The following is an 18,867-nucleotide window of genomic DNA, read 5'->3' on the forward strand; positions in this document are numbered from 1 at the left end:
TAGTTTATCGTGTTAGCATGCTAAGATTCACTAATTTGCACTAAACACAAACTAGCTTATTAGTTTAATGTGATGGCCATGCTGTTAGTTTTGCAGGTTTTTTGTCACAAACCAATTCGTACGTAGATTGACGTCCTTAAATAGTCGTCGTCTTTTCAACAAAATTTTGCTGGGTGGGAAAATACTGGTCAAATTAAAATTTTGATCTGATGATAGAGCTTGATGAAAAGTGAAGGGATCAGGATGTATCCTGAGGGGGAATATGAATGTGTGCACCAAATTTCATGGCAATCCATCCAATAGTTGTGGAGACATTTCGCTAGAAACCACAAATGTCAACCTCATGGTGACCAAAGAAACAAGGGTTCATTAACCCTTTTCACACTGTCACCTCTGCTGCCGGCTCAGCGGCAGTGTAGTCACAGAGCCGAGCTGACGTCTGTGTGAAAGGGATAGCCGGCACGCACACACACACTAGACGCCGAAGCTGTTGTGTTTAACGTCACGCCCCTTTTGCTACCACGATGCTGGCGTGCTACCTAAAAACACACACCGGGGTGGCAGTTGTTCGGTCCAGCGTGAAAAAGCAAAGTCGCCATAACAGCGGATCTTCTTTATCTTTCTTTTACCAAAGCGGTGAACCAGCTGACCAACATTGCCATCCATAGAGCCACGTCGCTAGCGTGACTCAAGTAGCAACAGCGGCAGTGATATACTGTATAACCTCAGTGTACTACTCAGAAATACTTAGAAAAGTTGAAATACACAGTCAGGTTGAGGATGCAGCATGTTTGTTAGAGTATATGAACCAAAACTTCTGAGGTGAAATCTAACAACCTAGCCAAATCCAAGGTTCAAGGATCAATACTGAATAAACACGGTCAGTGCAGCACATATCAAATTTACAGGGACTGTAGAAAAGTCTTTGCCCCAGTCTCAGGTTGAGATATTTATTTACGTGATTGAAATAACTAACTACGAACAAAGTGTTTAGCATTTTTTCAGGCAAAGTAGGGAAATATCAATATGGTCAGACAAGCAAAACAACAGATTTATGGTTGATAAATCAGGCAAAATAACTTACAAGGCTCCAGGAGAAAATCTAATCTAAGCTGTCAGCAAAACAGATTTCTGCTCAATAAATCCCCAAACTACTGCAGGTTTAAAGTAGAATATTTATCCGATAGAAGCACACGTTTTTAAGATGACATTGTGCTAAAGGGATTGAAGCGATAAATAATGATTTCCTAACGTGTGACATTTTTACTCACTGCACAGTGAAGGACAATATGTATATTGAGCTACATAGTAAATCCTGCTTAATTGCTGACTTGAGATGTCAAAGTCAAAAATGAGGTTAATGCTCTGACACAGCGAAAACAAAATCACATCAGGACAAAGTAAAACATAAAACAGACAACAGATATGTCGCCGCGTTTCAGCTCCACCGAACTGGAACTGGGAGGAAGTGCCGCTTAAAACTATTTTATCTGCTTCAATGGGGAGTCTTGGTCTGTGCCAGAGGCCTTTCTGTCCCGTCAAGAAAAAGCAAGGGTAAACACTGACGGACTGTTTCGGCTCCCAAACGTTTCACAGCACCAGCACGAATAGATTAATGGTACATTTGAAAATTGCGCGAGGTCCATCTAACTGCAGATACCCCTGGGACAATGACACAATTCACAAATCAGGCCAAAGGCAAGTCATTCTTGCGGAGGAGTCCCACAGAACTGCATTAAATAACCAGTGGATTTAAGGTCAGGTAAATCAATTTAGGCCCTACTCCACACACTCGGGCTAAGCGGTCATTACAGAAGTAGATAAATACAAAGTGCTGCATCTGGTGTTGATCATACAGCCTTGTGTCAGGTAGAGAGCTTTGTAATTTCATCATCAGACACCAGGAACGGCAGTGAGTTAACAACACATCACATCAGCGGGACACAGTAGCTGTCATTTTCAATAATAGATATTATTACGCTGGAGGCATGACTCGGATCACGCTGACCTCGCAGTCAACATGAAGCGGCGGTACTGCTGTGCTGTCAAAGTCGGGTCACTGTCACCTCTATCATCTACATCAGTGTCTTTTATCTGCTTTTCTCTTCCTCTTCCTTTCTCTCTCTCTCTGTCTTGGTTTCTCTCACTGTCGTTCTCTTACATTTTTGTTTTTTTTGTTTTTCAGAGAGCGTGCTACAGGTGACCAACGGAGAGAATCACTCGTCTGTCCAGGATCCCTGTGATATAAAGGTAACCATGACTACAGCGAGAGCAACTTAGTGTAATGACCTTTTCTCAGACCGCCTCAGCACTCAGCGAACCGCAGGTGTGATGCGTTTGTCTGCCTCCATGAGTGTGCATTCATGTGTGTATGCTATGTCTGTGCTTGCACATCAGACCAGGAGTATTTTTAGTTTGTGAGCCACGGCTGCAACTAACCGTTATTCTGCATTATAAATTAATCTGTCAACTTTTCTTTAAAGGAATAGTTTGACATTTTGGGAAATATGCTTATTTTCTTTATTCCTGATGGTTAGATGAAAAGATGCACGCCACTTGGACGTCTGTAATGATGAATGTGAAGCTGGAGTCAGCAGCCAGTTAGCTTAGCTTAGCATAAAGACTGGAAACAGCCAACGTGGCTCAGTCCAAAGGGAACAAAATCAAAGTGTAAAAAATTATAATTTTTCTCTTTTACAAGAAGGGTTATGTGTCTGACTATTTATTGGTCGGGACGAGTAAATTCCTGGAGTCTTAACTGGTTGCCTAGCAACAGATCCCAGTCAAGAAACTGTCCAACACATAACCACCTGTAAAATGTCATTTGTCATTTTTATCATGATATAAAGTGTTATTTAGAGAACTTCAGATATGCTGGTAGGCAGATTTTGTTACCTTTGGACCAAACCTGGCTAACACGTTCTACCTGTTTCCAGTCTTTATGCTCGGATAAGCGAACCCAAATGTTGACCTATTCCTTTATATCTAAGCCTGGGATGTTTAAGTAGATCAGCTGCTCAGCAGCTCAATCAAGGAAAGTGCAAACAGGTTTGCCTCATGTCCTCTAAGCAGTTAAGATATAGGAAGATAGGTAAGATAGTATTGCAGTAAATTACATTATATAATGTTTGGTGAGCTCATTGGTACGGATGGGGGCCCAAAGAATAGACTGAGATGTCGGCAGTAACTTGACCACTGTCGGCAGAGATCTTGCATTTATTGTATGTTCATTATTCTGTGTGAATTTGGTGATTGCTCAGTTTAGTTCACCCTATACTTACGTACCTGGGCAGGGGAAAAGGAATTGGCAGCTTGCTGTGAGGCCGCAGCTTTCTTTTGTTTGGTTGTTAATTACGTTTTATTGAAATTCCAAGGTTTCACTTTTGTCCTTTCTTTAAGTGAAATTTTTGTAATTGCCACTTATTTGCACTTCTCCTTCTTATAAACCTAATTCTTCCACATCCCTTTTTTCAGTGCCAAACCACCTCAGCTGCCCTTTATATGGGTTGGCGGTTCTACAGTGAGCACAATATAATCTGAAATAATAAAGGTGTTAGAAGTATATTTAGTTTGTTGTCAGGGCCCATTTACAGATACGGTAGTGCAGGTTCCAGTTGATGTTGTACTGGTATTGATATTGTACTTTAGTGGTGCAAATTCCCAAACAAATTTGCAAGTAATCAAATTACCAAAAAGCAACTGACACACAGTGAAGCTAAGGTTTTTGAGGCCCCTGGAGGTCTGGGGCTCCGGGGCAGTTGTCCGCTTTGCCCAGCTGATAATCCAGCCTGAAAGTAAACATGCGACATGTGCAGTTTTTAGCTGCTAAACACGGTTGGCAGTATTTGTTGTTTTTAATTATCTGCTCTTGCTGAATTTGTGCACGTTTGTGAGTTTTTGTCAGTATGTGTGTTTGTGTGAGTGACACATACCAGTTTCATTATCCTTGTCTCACTTCATACTCAGTGGCAGTGTGTGACACAACCTGCTCTGTGTGTGTGTGTTTAATGCCCATGTGGCCCTCTATGTCCACATGTGCACTGGTGTGTGTAATTCTATCCTCTTGTTATTTGGTCATTTAGTTTTCCCTTTGTTCCCACCTCTTGGTACTCGCTCTCTCTCATTATAAATGCATGTCTCTCACCCCCTCTTGTTGCCCATACCTCAGAGGGCTCTGGAGCAGCAGATGGAGTCGCACCGTGAGTCGCACAGCAAACAGCTTGGCCACCTGCGAGACGAGATCAATGAGAAGCAGAAGATCATCGACGACTTAACTGAGTCAGTGCCTCATTGTAATTCTTCACCTTCTCCGACATACTAAATCAGGCTTTATAGAAATACTTAACTTGTACAGGCCTATAAAATGAGAAGTACAGGAGTATTTTGAAGCAGAGGCATCAATCATGTATAAAGAACTATCAAAATATCATGGAAAAGGCCTATTTAACTTTATCTTTGAGACTGGACTATGTGGCGCTGTACAATACAGGTCGTATATGTTTCCAGAAGCAGACAGCTTACCCACTCTGTCAGCAGTCTGTGGGCACAAATCTGAAATTCAATTCTACCCTCATAAGCAGTATAGAAGTGCTAAAACTGTCGATACGTGGTCTCAGTTAGTTGAGTTCTACTCTAAGCTCAGCTCTAACTGCAAGAGGGGCTGAAAACAATATGTGTGGGTGGTTGACGTGAGGAAACTGCAGCGTGGGAGGACTTTAGAGTCAAGCTGCAGCTGAACCACAATGTGAAGAGCCACTGGGCTCCTTGAAAACATGCCCCTTCAGATGCCTCGTTTTGAAGATGTGCCAGGCGTGACCGTCTGGGAGCAGACTGCAGGGCAGACCCTTTCGAGACTGAAGTACTATTTCCCAGCTGGCCTGAGGAGTGTGTGGTGACACCCAAGGAGCAGCTGCAGAGAATTCCTGAATGAAAAAAGACATTTGGGGCTGCTTTGCTTGTCCTGCTGGCATGGCCTGATTAGGATAAGCAGCTTGTAAATGGATGGATGGAGGGATGTCGGCGGAATAGAAAGCATCTGTAATAGAAGCAGTGTGACCCTTCAGATCCTTGAAGCAGAGCAGGAATAGTAATACTGGGTATACAATAAATGTGCTGATTCAAGGATCAGGAAAGGAGAGCACAATCAAAAATGGTTCAAATTAATAATTCATTTAAAAACGGGATGCCTTTGACCTGATGATTCACTTGGGCCACTCAGGTACCCCTGTGGTCAGCCAAAATGCCTGTCAGGCAAGTACAGCTCGGGTGTGACTTAAAGGGAAAAATACATCCTGGGTCCCGTCCACACCGGAGGCAAAAACAATTCATCGCGCCCCATTGACTTTGTATTACATGAAGGTGCCTCCTTGTCATTTCCATCTGCTAGCAAACAACAGAAAAATGCCTAAAAGCTGCTGTGTGGCGGGATGCACTACCAACAGGGTAAAGAACCCAGAACTAAGATTTTATAAGCTGCCGAACTGAAAAACTGCCTTAAAAGGAGACGAAAGTGGATAGAGCCAATAAGATGTGAGGGATCAGCGGGAGGAATGGGAAAACTGTGGGATCCTGACACTCTGTGTGACTACAGTACGTGTGCAGCAAGCATTTTGTCCAAAATAATATCAGTTTTTGGCTAATTATATTTCTCTAAGTTAAGCTAAAGCATTTTGACATTATGCAACTCGTGTTATAGTGGAATATAGATGAATCAGAAAGCTATGCCGTATTGTAGTAGGCCTATATATGTTTGCAAGTGCTTAGCTAACTATATTAGCTTGCTAACTTTATCAACTACTGCACCCCTGGTAGACATAGGGTGCTAAAATAATCCTTTGACATGCTGAAATCTGATGTTTATAGCTAGCTGCAGGCATTTTGTTAGCGTTTCAGCCCTTGGTTGCATATTGTGGAACTGATTGTTTTCCCCTTCAGTGGGTCTAGTTTTCAGATTGTGACGTGTTGCTCTCTAGCTCGATACAAAAACAGTGCATCTTCATCATTTTTTGCTCCTGTCGCTTTGAAAGTCAGGGCACGCCACTGAGCTGAAGCCTTACTCCTCAGACTCAGGAAAGACAATTTATTTTTCTCGTGTGACAGTGAGATGGTTGTCAAGCTAAGTCCAAAACGAAACCCATCACAGTAGAAGCAATCCTCCTATTAAATAACATTTTCTCCACCAGTTTAAAAAACCCTCTAATAAACCTCTCTGATGTCCTGTAATAATTTTTCTTGTGAAATAGTTGAAGGCATAGTAGTAAAATTCTAAGATGGGCATTGAAGTTAAATTAAATAGAACATTTTTAAGGACATGAGAGTTAATAAAGTTTTATTCCAAATGGGCTTTTGTGGAGCTGACTTTCATTTCCTAATTGCTTCCTTTGTATTAGAGATTCTATTTCACATTTTGGTATTTCAACAACTCGCTAAAGTCTTAGACTTCCTTTAGTAGGGAGAAGCAAGGTACACGTTTTTCCATTAAATTCATTTTGAACCTATCCACTGAATCCCTAAGTGAGCCATTATTCATTTTTTCAGTTGTAACCAGATGCAGCAGCTGGAGTTGGAGCAACTGCACTGTGACTTTGAACATCTCAGGAGCCAAGAGCATCACAAGAGCCGGCAGCTTGAGGAACTGACGTGAGTCTCCGCTTTACTGTCCTGGCCAGCTTTCAAACACTTCACCATATGGCGGCCCGAGGGCGAGCTGCCTCTTTTGATTCACGTCTTCCATTCCTCTCTGTCATTTGTTGTCTCTTTGTCTATTTGTTTTCCTCTCACTCTGCAGCTCTGTCATCCTATTTACAGTAAACTGTATATCTCTCCCTGTGGAGTAATACAGTCATACAGTTTATGGCTAAAATGATCTGGAGGTTAACCCTTTTAAATCTCTCTTTGCCTCTTTCTCTCTTGGTATCTTTCTTTCTGTGTAAGCCTCTTTGCATCTCCATTATGGAGTTTTGGGAGAAGGTGGCAGCTGCCTGCTAGTAGACCTCTCTCTTCACTGACCTTTGCAGCGTATTGCATCAGATGGCAGATGGGACACAGCCCACGAGTGGGGCAGCCGGTCTAGGCTTGTGTTTGTTCTTTATTCATGAATTATTCTGGCAAGAACGCGGTACTCATTAGGGGTAAATAGAAGTTCATTTTGATTTTTTTTTTATCTGTCTATATATAGATTTCTCCATGAGCGACACGAGCAGTCAAAGAGGGATCTCAAAGGGCTGGAAGAGACTGTTGTAAGTCATTATTTACTGTCACGATTCACTAGGCTCCCTCTGAGACAACTGATCCACTAAATACTCTCTAACTGCTTTAACTCGACTATTTCCTCTCTCCCTTCATACTGAAGGCTCGTGAGCTCTACACCCTGCACAACCTACGCAAGCTTTTCGTTCAAGACCTCACGGCTCGAGTTAGAAAAGTAAGTCAAACACAACTTAACACAACACACTTAAACTTTAATTCCCCACATATAACAATCTAGAGTAGAGTGGCTTCACCTAGACTGTATGCAAATGATTTTTTGGGAACTACAGTATTTGCAATGGCATTGTTTCCTCAGTGCTAAAAGATCTGTGCTTTTTCTGTTGACAGAGTGCACAGATAGAGCAGGATGATAGTGGGGGATATATCACCCAGAAACAGAAGATTTCCTTTCTCGAAAACAACCTGGACCAGCTTACAAAAGTTCACAAGCAGGTAACGATGAGCTGCAGATTTAAAACTATAAATTATAGTGAAGGAGACCCAAAATAACATTTTACCCATCCACCACATCTTTAAAAATTAGGACAAATTATACGGTTTCCCTCAGCCTGGGACTCTGATTATCTCTGTGCCGAGCACAGCAGTGAGGCGGAAACATCTTAGCTTGATAGAATATGTGGGGAGGGCAGAAAGAGCGAGCCAAATTAAAATACAGAGCCGTGTGTTTGTCATTGCTCTCCTATGGGCAAAAGTAGCGCTAGCACCATCAATCATCCAACTACTTCACATGAAAGTCTCCTTGAAAACAGAGCAACAGGAGGTGTTAAACCACGTTGGCTTCAGGGAAAAGAAGCCGCACAGCATAAAACACAAATTAAATCATCATGCAGGTGCACGCAAACTAGCTCAGTCTTTCCCCTCCTATCTCTAGTTGATGCACACAAACTCTCAAAGGCAACCTTGTGCTAAAAAAGATGAGACATACACACATACACACACACACACACACACACACACACACACACACACACACACACACACACACACACACACACACACACACACACACACACACACACAGCGCATCTTTCTTTAATATTCCTAAATGGACTACAGCGGTGGTGGACAGCGTGTTGATGTGCTAAACGTTGTGCAGAGTGGTACATCTACTCACGCTGGCTGATTGGTGAGAGCTGCACTGCAGCAGAGTGTCAGGCAGAAAACCAATCCTAAAGTGGCTGCTGGGAGACGGCATCCCATCCACCACCTGCTGATACTCTGGGAATGGAAGATGAAAGTCATGGTCATAAATCAGAAGACTCCTAGTGGAAAGTGATAAGACTTCCAAACACAGACAGTGGTCAGTGCACTGGGGCTATGGATGAGTTTCTCTGCCCTTGTACTGCTATAATATTGCCTGCCTGTCTTTCCATCTGCACACACTCACAACAACTGTTACAATTTTGCTTATAATATCACTTACCTCCTTTTGAAATCCATTTTTTGGGGGGGGGTTTTATACCTTAAGATGACTCACCACCAAACAATAAACTTGTACTGCCAAACTTCAGGTGCTTCTATTGAACTCCTGAATTATTTGCCTGCTCTGCCTGTTAGATAACATTGCTTGTTTGCTAAACCCTCTGATCTTGAACTCTGCAGGATGGGGATTACTTTGCATGATCACGTAGCAGCAGACTCTCTGTGTTTAAGGTGCTCAGTCATTGGTTTTTCACGTTTACATTTCCCCACTGTGAGCAGCAATTTAAAATCAATAAATCTCCATATTCATTTTGCTTCATGAGTATAACCATAAACGAATAAGACCATTATCTAGAAGCAAACACATTGTGTTCTACATTATGTGCCACATGATTGTTTTTTTGTCACATTTCATGGTAATAGTCATTAACACAAATTGCACCTAAAGCATTGCCTACTTTTTCGGAGTGTAGTTAGTTGAAGAACTCAAACTTTGTGGTTGTTTTGTTGGTGAAAATGGAAGTGAAGAAACATGCATTAAGTCTTGTCTCGAAATGTGTATCAGTGCCAATCATATTTTTTTTCTTACTACCAAATGATGCATCACTGAAAATTGTCTTCCTTGTTGCCTGACTGAGATGTTATTAGCACCACTAGTCCCTGATGGTTGAGCTCTGCTCTTTGACGGAGGTAGGCGGTTAACCAGATGTACATTTTTCCAAAACCAACCAGTATTGGGCGTCCCTGTTCTACGTAAACCAATGATCTACGTGGCCGTTCCTCCCATGTGCGCCAGGAATCAGTCCCGTCTCGTAGGCTGTTTTTTAGGTTAGCTTGCCTTCAATTTCAGGTAGTTAAGCATTTTTTCTTCAACATAAAAGGCAGCATAAACTGTCTTTTTATAGACAATGTTCTCATCAGGTCACATTTGACACTCTTCTGTTTCACCCCACTGCACCTATTTGGCTCTAACTGACAAAATGTTCCAGTTCAAGAGGGATATGCGGCCACTTTGCTAGTCGATTGTTGTATACATGCTACCTGTTGTTGTGCTCTTCTTGGCACAAAACGTTGGATCCTTCACATTGCAAAAAAAAGGAAGATGCTTTTCTAGTGGAAGTCTCAAGGTCAAATAAGAAAGATAAATCACATTCTTATTTTTATTTTTCAAAACAAACAAGAGCGAAACTTCATACACAGGTCTCAAAATGGTACATGGCAATGTTAAAGGGACACAAATTCTTCATAAATTGTATTCATGAATTCTATTAATAAATTGTTATCCCTGACAGAAAAATAAATTTAATTTGAAGAGAATCTGAGAGGATTTATTACAAGGTCACATACATGTACATTTAATCCCTGGGCTTACTGTATGTGTTCTTGTGTGTGTGTGTGTGTGTGTGTGTGTGTGTGACAGCTGGTACGTGACAATGCAGATCTTCGCTGTGAGCTTCCAAAACTGGAGAAGCGTCTTCGGTCTACAGCTGAGCGAGTTAAGGCGCTGGAGGGTGCTCTGAAGGAGGCGAAGGAAGGAGCCATGAAGGACCGCCACCGCTACCAGCAGGAGGTGGAGCGTATCAAAGATGTGATGAGGACTCGCCATCCCTTCCGCCGACCCCATGCTGCACAGATAGGTAACACGTGCTCCTCGCTCACAGATTCAGCTCCTTCAGGAGAACTGAACAGCCATCAGCAGTGATCTATACTCTATATCACATGTGGCTGCCTGTGTCATATCCGTAAAAGCTATATAATCGGATAAAATGGTCTTCTAATCTGTAGGTAGGCAGTGATCCATTGCATTCATCCATTAATATGTGATCTGTAAGGTATTAAAATGCAATATTCCAGTGTTACCATTACATTTCCGTTCAGGACGTTAATTGCTTTCTTATAATTCTCGCAACTGTATTTCGTTGTCTCAGTACTTGTACTCTGTGCAGTGACAGTAAAACTGAATCTCATCTAATTCAGTCCACAATCAAATCACACACACACACAACTGTTTCCATGTCTACAAGCCCTTCTATTTAAATTTATATAGTCACATTACAGTTTTTCTCAATCGCTTAAGTACGTCTTTTAGTACTTCTCAAAACAATAAATGCCATCACTACAGTTATTTATACTGCGTTAGCACAACACCTGCAAAAAGCCTGAACTGAATGATATAAGCCACAGTATGAATCTTATTGCAACAGTAATGTTAAATGAAAAAAAGTAGAATAAAGATAGATAGATAGATAGATAGATAGATAGATAGACACACCATTAAAACATACAAATATACAGTATACAAAATGTACAATAGTGCACATGGGCAGGTAGCAGCAGGTTACATAAATAATAAAAGAGAGCACATCTTATAAAATAAGTGTTCACTGGTGCAGAGTTCAGGGAATAAAAGACTTCTTACATGTTAAGGCCTCTGAACAGCCACACGGCGTGTATAAACTAACTGAGTGACATCTTCCTGCGTCTCCTGTTAGCTTTGTTGAACATGTTAGGGCGGGACAAATTACACCTTTATCATTCTTATTGGTAGATGAAGATTTGTGACCTAATAATCACCTTCAACCTGAGCAGAGGTCTAATCAGCCAGAATAACTGAAAACACCTGTGTGGTCGATCAGAGGCTTTAAATGTCTCAATATACTATTAGTTAGGATTCATGTAGATTACTAAAGGAACTATTGTAGAAATCATGTACTGTAAATCCTCTCCACCACTCTACAGCTTAGGCTGCACATGTAAACGCTCTCTATCTGATCACACCACTTCATCTGCTCCTTATCTGATATTTGCCTTTGCAATTCACTGTGAGAAACATCGTTTGGCCCTCTCATGTCTCTGCTGTGTGATTTCCTCACAGGCAACATCCATTGTTGGATTTGCATCATCATCTGTCACCTCCTTCCTTCTCCCTCACCAGAACACCACATATTTACACACCTCCTCCTCATGCATGAGCGAGATGTGGGACGGGCTTTCTGCACCAATCTTGTTCCATAATCAGGAAGACTCCAGTTCACCACTGTGCAACACATAAATATGTTTGACAACCGTTAGAAACTAAATTCAGCACCACGTGCTGGTTGCATAAAATGTGACAATATTTATGACGATACCAAAATACTTGAATAGCTGTGATTGTTGGACTATTTTGCATATAAGGATTTACGCAATGAGCTCTTCTGGGAGAAATACAATTTATTAGAAAAGCAGCGTAATCCATTTTAATCACCAAGCTTTACTTCATCTCTGTGTCAATGGAAGATAATTGCACTCATGCGTTTGAATTCTGTGTGAAAGAAATGAGACGCCCATGCTGCTGTGAGAAAATGAGCTATTGATTTGAGTGTTTTTAGAATAATGATTTTCATTTGAGGATTATACTAAAGCAGCTGAGAATAACTGTGATATTGTGTTGTAAATTAAAATCCAACTGCAATCACATTTCCTCATACCTTTTTGTAGTCAAAAATAATGTTAATGTATTTTTTTAATGTATTGTTAAGAGTTTTTTTTATTTTTAAAAGGAATGAAAAAAAGGTTGGATACTGGAACGCTATTCTGTTGAATTAATGGAAAACTATTATGAAACCAAAAAATATATATATATGTAAATTTCTCCCGTTTGGTTTCTAATTTGTTCTCGAAGGATAACACAGGACAAGTGATTTACAGAGCAGATATGTGTGATATAGCAGACATTTTTTTAAATTTTTATTTCAGTTGGACTTTATTATTTTCAGTATTCCAGTCACATTAAATTTTGTGCTATAGACGACCGTGTAGCACAATCCCTTGAGGGCAGTAAACCGGTAAATATGATGTTTTTGTCTTCTCTGGATGAATGGATCAATCAATAGATCAATTCTGTTTTATCACTTACAGCCAAGCCTGTGCGTGCTGGCCACTACCCACTGTGCTCTCCCACCAACCCCTTCTTCATCCGAGGCTACAGCGAACACCCCGTTGCCTTCTGCAAAACTGTTTTCCACAACAGCAACAACCAACAAGCAGTTGCTCCTGCTGCTGCTCCTGCTGCTCCTGCTGCTCCTGCTGCTCCTGCTGCTCCTGCTGCTCCTGCTGCTCCTGCTGCTCCTGCTGCTCCTGCTGCTCCTGCTGCTGCTCCTGCAACACCAGAGAGTGAGCCCAGGTTACATGAGACCAACTCCAACCAGAACAGCCCCACCAAACACCTCGAATCCCAAAACAACGGTTCACAGGACAACGACGCTCAGGAAAACACGTGAGTAAACCCAGTTACATGAGGTTGAATTTGCGATTTAAGATCATGGAGTAGTATACTGCAGGATGTACGCATCCTTGCACAAAATAGTTTGGACTACTAAACTCAAAGTCCACTTACAAAGTTTTTTCCAGAGCTTTCAACGGCAGTACAGTTGTCATGACAACAGTGTGCTAATATGGACTGTGAAATGCAATTGAAGGCTCCAGAAACTAGAAAGTGGATCTTCGAGTTAAGATTAATTTTGACAAACTATGTCCAAGGTCAAAAATACATTTTCATGCTCCGAGCAAAGTTAATATTTTCTTTTACTACGATATCTGTAAATAATCTGTGTTCTGAATTATAGTACACTCCTTTTAAAAAGCTTAAACATTGCTCAAACTTAACTAAACTCAAAGTTCATATCAATATAGAGATCAAGATTTTGAAACACAAATCCCACAGTTACATTTACATAAACATCTCTTTCTCCTATCTGCAGGCTTCCGGCTGAACCACCGAGCAAAGCAGACAAGAACACCGCAGAGATGCTTGATTCAGAAAATGGTGAGCCCTGTTCAGACGACGCCTGTTAGAATAATGACATCTTGTGTTTTTAGTGGTTTCCATTATGCCAGCATACCAGCCATTACATGTGAATGATGTTTGATATACTCTTACAGAGTGGTGGCTGTTAAACCAGGTTACAATGATTGCTCTGCGGCTATGATAACAATTCATCCTGCTGTTTTCTTTTTGCTTTCATCTTCTTATAATGGAATCGTAGTATGCCGTTTTAAAATGTAATTCAGAGCCACTGGTGTTTGATGAGAAGGGTTTCAGTATAGGTCAACTGTCTTTGGATAAAATGTCCATATATTTATGAGATGCAGCCTCATTTTTTAAAAATTCACTAAAGAAATTATCTTAGCTTGTTACAGGATACTGCTGCTGCTACTTGAGGCTTTTCTGCACCTTCGTGTGTGTGTGTTGTGTGTGTGTGTGTGTGTGTCTGCCCTCATCAGCAGCAGACTCTGGAGGAGATAGATTAGGCTAGCAGTGTCATTACTCAGCCAGACAGATAGCCGGCCAGACAGGCTGAGTGGCCACCTCAGCCTCTGACCCAGTGATGACAGTTGTAGAGTTGTGTAACAAACACCACGCCTCTTTGATTCTCCAGGAATATCAATAAAAGTCATAAACTGGGTCAGAGCCGATATATCAATCTGCTGCTGTAGCGACTGCTTTTTATTAAATATCAGTGACGATCCCTTAAAGATTTTAATCAGGCTGGTTTTAGTTTTTGCTTCCCGTGATGCTGTATCAGAGGGTTTTCAACGCTGCCAACAAGAACATACTGAGAAAAACCCTGATATTTGTCTCCTTTTGGCATAAAAGTACTCACGCTCAATAGTGGCAGCTGCTCAGATGCTATGAGTCGTCTCAAGAGATTTGTAAATATTTGCACTGTTAAGGATGTAATTAGTGTGCAACTGTTTTTAGATTTATTTTGTTCATTTTTATTTCGTTTTCAATATTTTAATTAGTATTTTCCCCCCAAAATGGACATATGGCATTTTTGGAATGAAGGTGCCTGTGCGCTGTAATGTATTCTGAAGTCAAACTCGGTGGGAAATTTCCCTCTGGTCCCTAACTGGTAATTTTCAGTCTGGGATATGATTCTACTCAGTGTCGTGCATTTCAATAAGAGCTTATGGAAAACTGTTAAACTCAAAGCCAAATAGCTCTGCAAGATTCTGTTGAGGTGTAGCCTTGACAGTTCCTGTTAGGATTCTTATTAACTGTCATTTTTAAAGAGAGATTAAACTTAGCATCCTTATAGTCCAGTCAAGCATGAGGCTCCTTGATGAAATAGCCAACTCATCAAATTGAAGCACACAAATTAAGTAAACCTTCTTCCATGAGCGTAAGCATGTCTGGGTGTCGATGTGTTGTGTCGCATAAAAAGTCAATTAAATATTTAGTGAGATTAGTCCCTGTCAGGGGAGTTCAGGGAAAACACAGGCCTCTAAAGATTGTAGTGCTACAGTAGCTGCTAGGAGTAGGAGGACTTTTTGACATAGCGCTTTCCATTAAAACACCTGGAAAATTGATGCAGATAATCCAGAGAATGTAACTTTGATCCAGCAACTACAAATAGAGCCGTCATAAAGATCCAATGTTTCATTTAAGTGCTGTGCTGTGGCACTGTTGGTCTAACTGTAAGGACACTTGTTATAGGGCTTGTTGTGCTTTTATGCAACAAAGTTCTCTGGGTGGGAGGACTCTCTTTTGAAGCATGTAGCACTTTGTTATTGTTATCATTAGCTGTGCTAGTATTACTGTAATAGAGTAAGAGTGTCCTCAGAAAAAAGACAGAATTGGTGGTCTGTTCAAACAGTGTAAAATGAATCATGTTTACACATTCCTGACAAGCGAGCTCTGGCAGGCGTGCAAATAAAACCCCCTCCAGAATAACAACAGCACTGGTCATTTGTTCAAACGGCGTGAAATTAATGTTTATGTTTAGAAGCATACGTTCTTATACCACTGAAAAAACTTGGAAAATGTGCTGGTGCTGTGTCTCTCCGAGCTGACTCGGTGGAATGATCATTAAATTGCACATATGGGTCGTTTTAAAGTGACAGTGACTTATTGTTTGAGAACCAACACAGAATGCAGCTGCTTGTTCCAAAGCCATCTCCAGTGGCTTTGGGTTGTTTCAATTAAACCCACTTCTTCCCTGATTTACACACCACCGACCCTCTCACCGTGCACCTGCCTGCCTCCTTATGCACCTCTTTCTGTCCACAGGAAACACCACAGATATCAATGACAACAGGTAAGACTGCGGCACCCTCTCTGATTACTGCAAAACACCCGCTGCTTATTTGTGGTCGTCTTACTGCAGGCTTCCATGTTGTCAGTGTCGAGCAGAAACCTCTAAAATGTAACTTGTGCAGGATTTTGTAAAAACTGATTTAATTTTAGGGTGTATTTTGGACGTTCTATGACGGGCTTACAACAGCTTGAAATGTTTACTTTTTATAGGAGATAATCATGGCTGAAGTAGAGCTCGAAATAACTGATTTAATACCTCTAGCATGTTTAAAAATAGTCTGTTACGGGTATTGCATCGCCACATTCACCTTGCACGAACCGATCCCCTCTGTGTTTAAAGACCAATTACTGTAACTAACATCACTGATTTGCTTCCCTCACTGCTGTGTCTCTCTGCTCCCTCGCTGCCCCCTTGTTGCTGTCACCGCTACTGCTGCTGCTGCTGCTCCTGCTGCTGCTGCTGCTGCTGAATCTGGTGACGGTGCTGTGGCCGCCTGTGATTCTGCTGTTTTTGAATAGCATGTGTCTGAATGTGACTTCTGTGTCCAGAACTGACGTCTGTGACAATCAGGACCCAGCCAACCTCTACAGCCGGCAGCCGGAGACCTCAGCCAGCTAATAGTCCTGAGCAGGTAAGAACACCGAAAAGCAGAGCGACTCTTCAATGTGTGTGCTGCAGAACACAGGTCCATGAATCACAGGTCAAAAAGGAGTCATTAAACTTACAAACAGTAACCAAACAAACAATCTCCAAACAAGGGGCTATATTTCTGGGGGTTCTGGTGTAGCCAGCGGGTTTCCAGGCCAAGACTTCCTTTTCCATGCACTGCTCATTGTTTACAGTCTGATTAGCAACTTGAGATGCGAGACCGGAGTTGAGAGACGACGCGTACGACCGGTTTGTTTCACAAGTAGCCGGTTTACAGTCTAATTGTAAAACACTATTGGAATGGATATGTTGGGTTGGGAGCAGCGCTTGTCTTATGAAACATCACTTTGACTTTCGAGGTTATTGGGTCTCGGCCCTCAGGTGCTTTGCCGAGTTAACAGCAGAAACCTGGCCAGCTGCCAGGGCGAAGGGACAGCTTTATTTTCTATGGGGCCTCCCAACACTAAAAATACCTACACTCACTGAGTAGAGACATTTTGCACAAAAATACCCAACAAACAGCATCTGTCTCCGATCAATCTAATTGTAAACCAATAAAAAGCTAAATTATCATCAGACTATAGCCGATGGGTTCCGAGATTACATTTCGGCCAGTGCGTTCTGCCTCTTTCGCTCTCCACATGGACTGTTTACCTACATTCAACCAAAGCCTGCTCGAACGTGATTGGTCAATACTATTCGGACAACAAACGCAAAACCAGAACGCTTCCTGTGACAAAATCTTGTGCCGTTGCCTCCAGATTCTAGACATGTGAATGCAGAATTTGTTTATAGAGATTACCAAACCAACAATCAAAGCTTTATTCCACTGAACTTATCCATTAAAGTTTTGACATAGCATCTGAAAAATCCACCTGATCTGTTCAATAAGTATTAAACACTTTGAAATAAAGAATAGATGAGGTTTAAGGAGCCCTGAAGCTACATGAGCAGCTTTGTTCTATTTGTACTGAACTTAATGGACTCACATTCATAAATAACCAGATGCTGTGAAAACCTGAAGGCTTTTGAATAGCAAACTTTGTAACTTTGAGTAAAGTTGCACTTCAAACAACAATGCTTTTGATGCTTTTTCCAATTAAAATAGCACACAGTAGGATGCTTTAAAAATGTGCTTTAATACTTGCATATGTACCATTTATTGTCTAAAAAGCTTGCCTCAAATGTCAACAATAAATGTCAGTGATTACATACAAATTCACCTACATGTGTTAGATCATTTAAATTCATGTGAATGTTAATCCTGAGAACCGTGGGCTTGTTTTGCAAAAGCAATTTACAAGCACTGCTTACACAAGAATGATGGCAACGTCATATCTCACACATGACTGTGGCTTGCAAATTTCAGATAAATTTGTGAGTCCTGCAGGGCTCTCACATGCTAATGATTGGGTTGCAATTTGTTTTGATTATTCAAACATGTCAAAATGAACAGGAAAGGACATGATCATAATAGTTGCAGCTTGCATGTTGAAATGGGCCCCTGGGAACAAATTAAAACAGCCCTGCTGTTCATCAAACCTGAATAAATGCAGATTGAAACAGGATTTATACACGCAGTAATAAACAGGTTCTTTTCTTATCTATACTTTTTCAGTAGAAGTGTATCTTGGGCATATCAAAACACTATTGGAATGGATATGTTGGGTTGGGAGCAGCGCTTGTTTTATGAAACATCACTTTGACTTTCGAGGTTATTGGGTCTCGGCCCTCAGGTGCTGTGCAGAGTTAAAAGCAGAAACCCGGCCAGCTGCCAGGGCGAACGGACAGCTTTATTTTCTGAGGGGCCTCCCACACTAAAAATACCTACACTCACTGAGTAGAGACACTTTGCACAAAAATACCCAACAAACAGCATCTGTCTCGGATCAGCACTCTTTTTTTTTTTTGCATTGCCTCACAAATCCTATCCGAGGGTTAAAGATTATACAATAATACAAAAAAAAATATTCCTCTGGGAAAGACCCATGTGAGGAAGGGGAATTAAATTACTGCCACTGGGTTTTTACTTCATCCCACTGCTTTTGCTGTCACAGGCTTCATTCGGTTGCCTTCTTTATGTATTCAAGTTGATATTATTCAACACCACTTGTCACAGGAACAACAGTGAATTCATTTGGAAACTTCAGACCTAATTTGCAGAACTAGTGCTGTGATTTAATTAAAGCCATTTTCTCGAGACTAGAATGTGTAATGTGCCGACACTCTACTTAACACTCAACCTGCAGACTGCTTTATTATAAGTGCTATGTGGTGACATATAGCTCTATGAGCTGCCGTGAAGTTTTCTGCAGAGCAAATTCTGCACAGTGCTGGTGGATTTAATATCCTATGAAGTCTAAATATGGCCCCAGACTGCTCCATGCAGTTCCCAAACACAACCAGCTCTCAGTGAAGACACCAGAAATAAAATGATTGGAGACGT

The 18,867-nt window shown here is 41.3% G+C and overlaps 1 protein-coding gene across 1 annotated transcript in view; it reads left to right on the forward strand.

Moving 5' to 3' along the window:
• The window catches only part of kif5ab (kinesin family member 5A, b), an 82,531-nt gene that overhangs the window by 60,868 nt on the left and 2,796 nt on the right, over nt 1-18,867 (forward strand). The window contains exons 18-29 of the mRNA XM_074642754.1: nt 2,186-2,250; nt 4,169-4,278; nt 6,538-6,639; nt 7,178-7,238; nt 7,352-7,423; nt 7,597-7,701; nt 10,112-10,328; nt 12,592-12,721; nt 12,797-12,949; nt 13,434-13,498; nt 15,746-15,773; nt 16,292-16,404. Coding sequence (XP_074498855.1) covers nt 2,186-2,250; nt 4,169-4,278; nt 6,538-6,639; nt 7,178-7,238; nt 7,352-7,423; nt 7,597-7,701; nt 10,112-10,328; nt 12,592-12,721; nt 12,797-12,949; nt 13,434-13,498; nt 15,746-15,773; nt 16,292-16,391 — 1,208 coding nt within the window. The 3' untranslated portion in view covers nt 16,392-16,404. The remainder of the gene's footprint in view (nt 1-2,185; nt 2,251-4,168; nt 4,279-6,537; nt 6,640-7,177; nt 7,239-7,351; nt 7,424-7,596; nt 7,702-10,111; nt 10,329-12,591; nt 12,722-12,796; nt 12,950-13,433; nt 13,499-15,745; nt 15,774-16,291; nt 16,405-18,867) is intronic.

The sequence above is a fragment of the Sebastes fasciatus genome, chromosome 1, assembly GCF_043250625.1.
Source record: "Sebastes fasciatus isolate fSebFas1 chromosome 1, fSebFas1.pri, whole genome shotgun sequence".
Lineage (NCBI taxonomy): Eukaryota > Metazoa > Chordata > Actinopteri > Perciformes > Sebastidae > Sebastes > Sebastes fasciatus.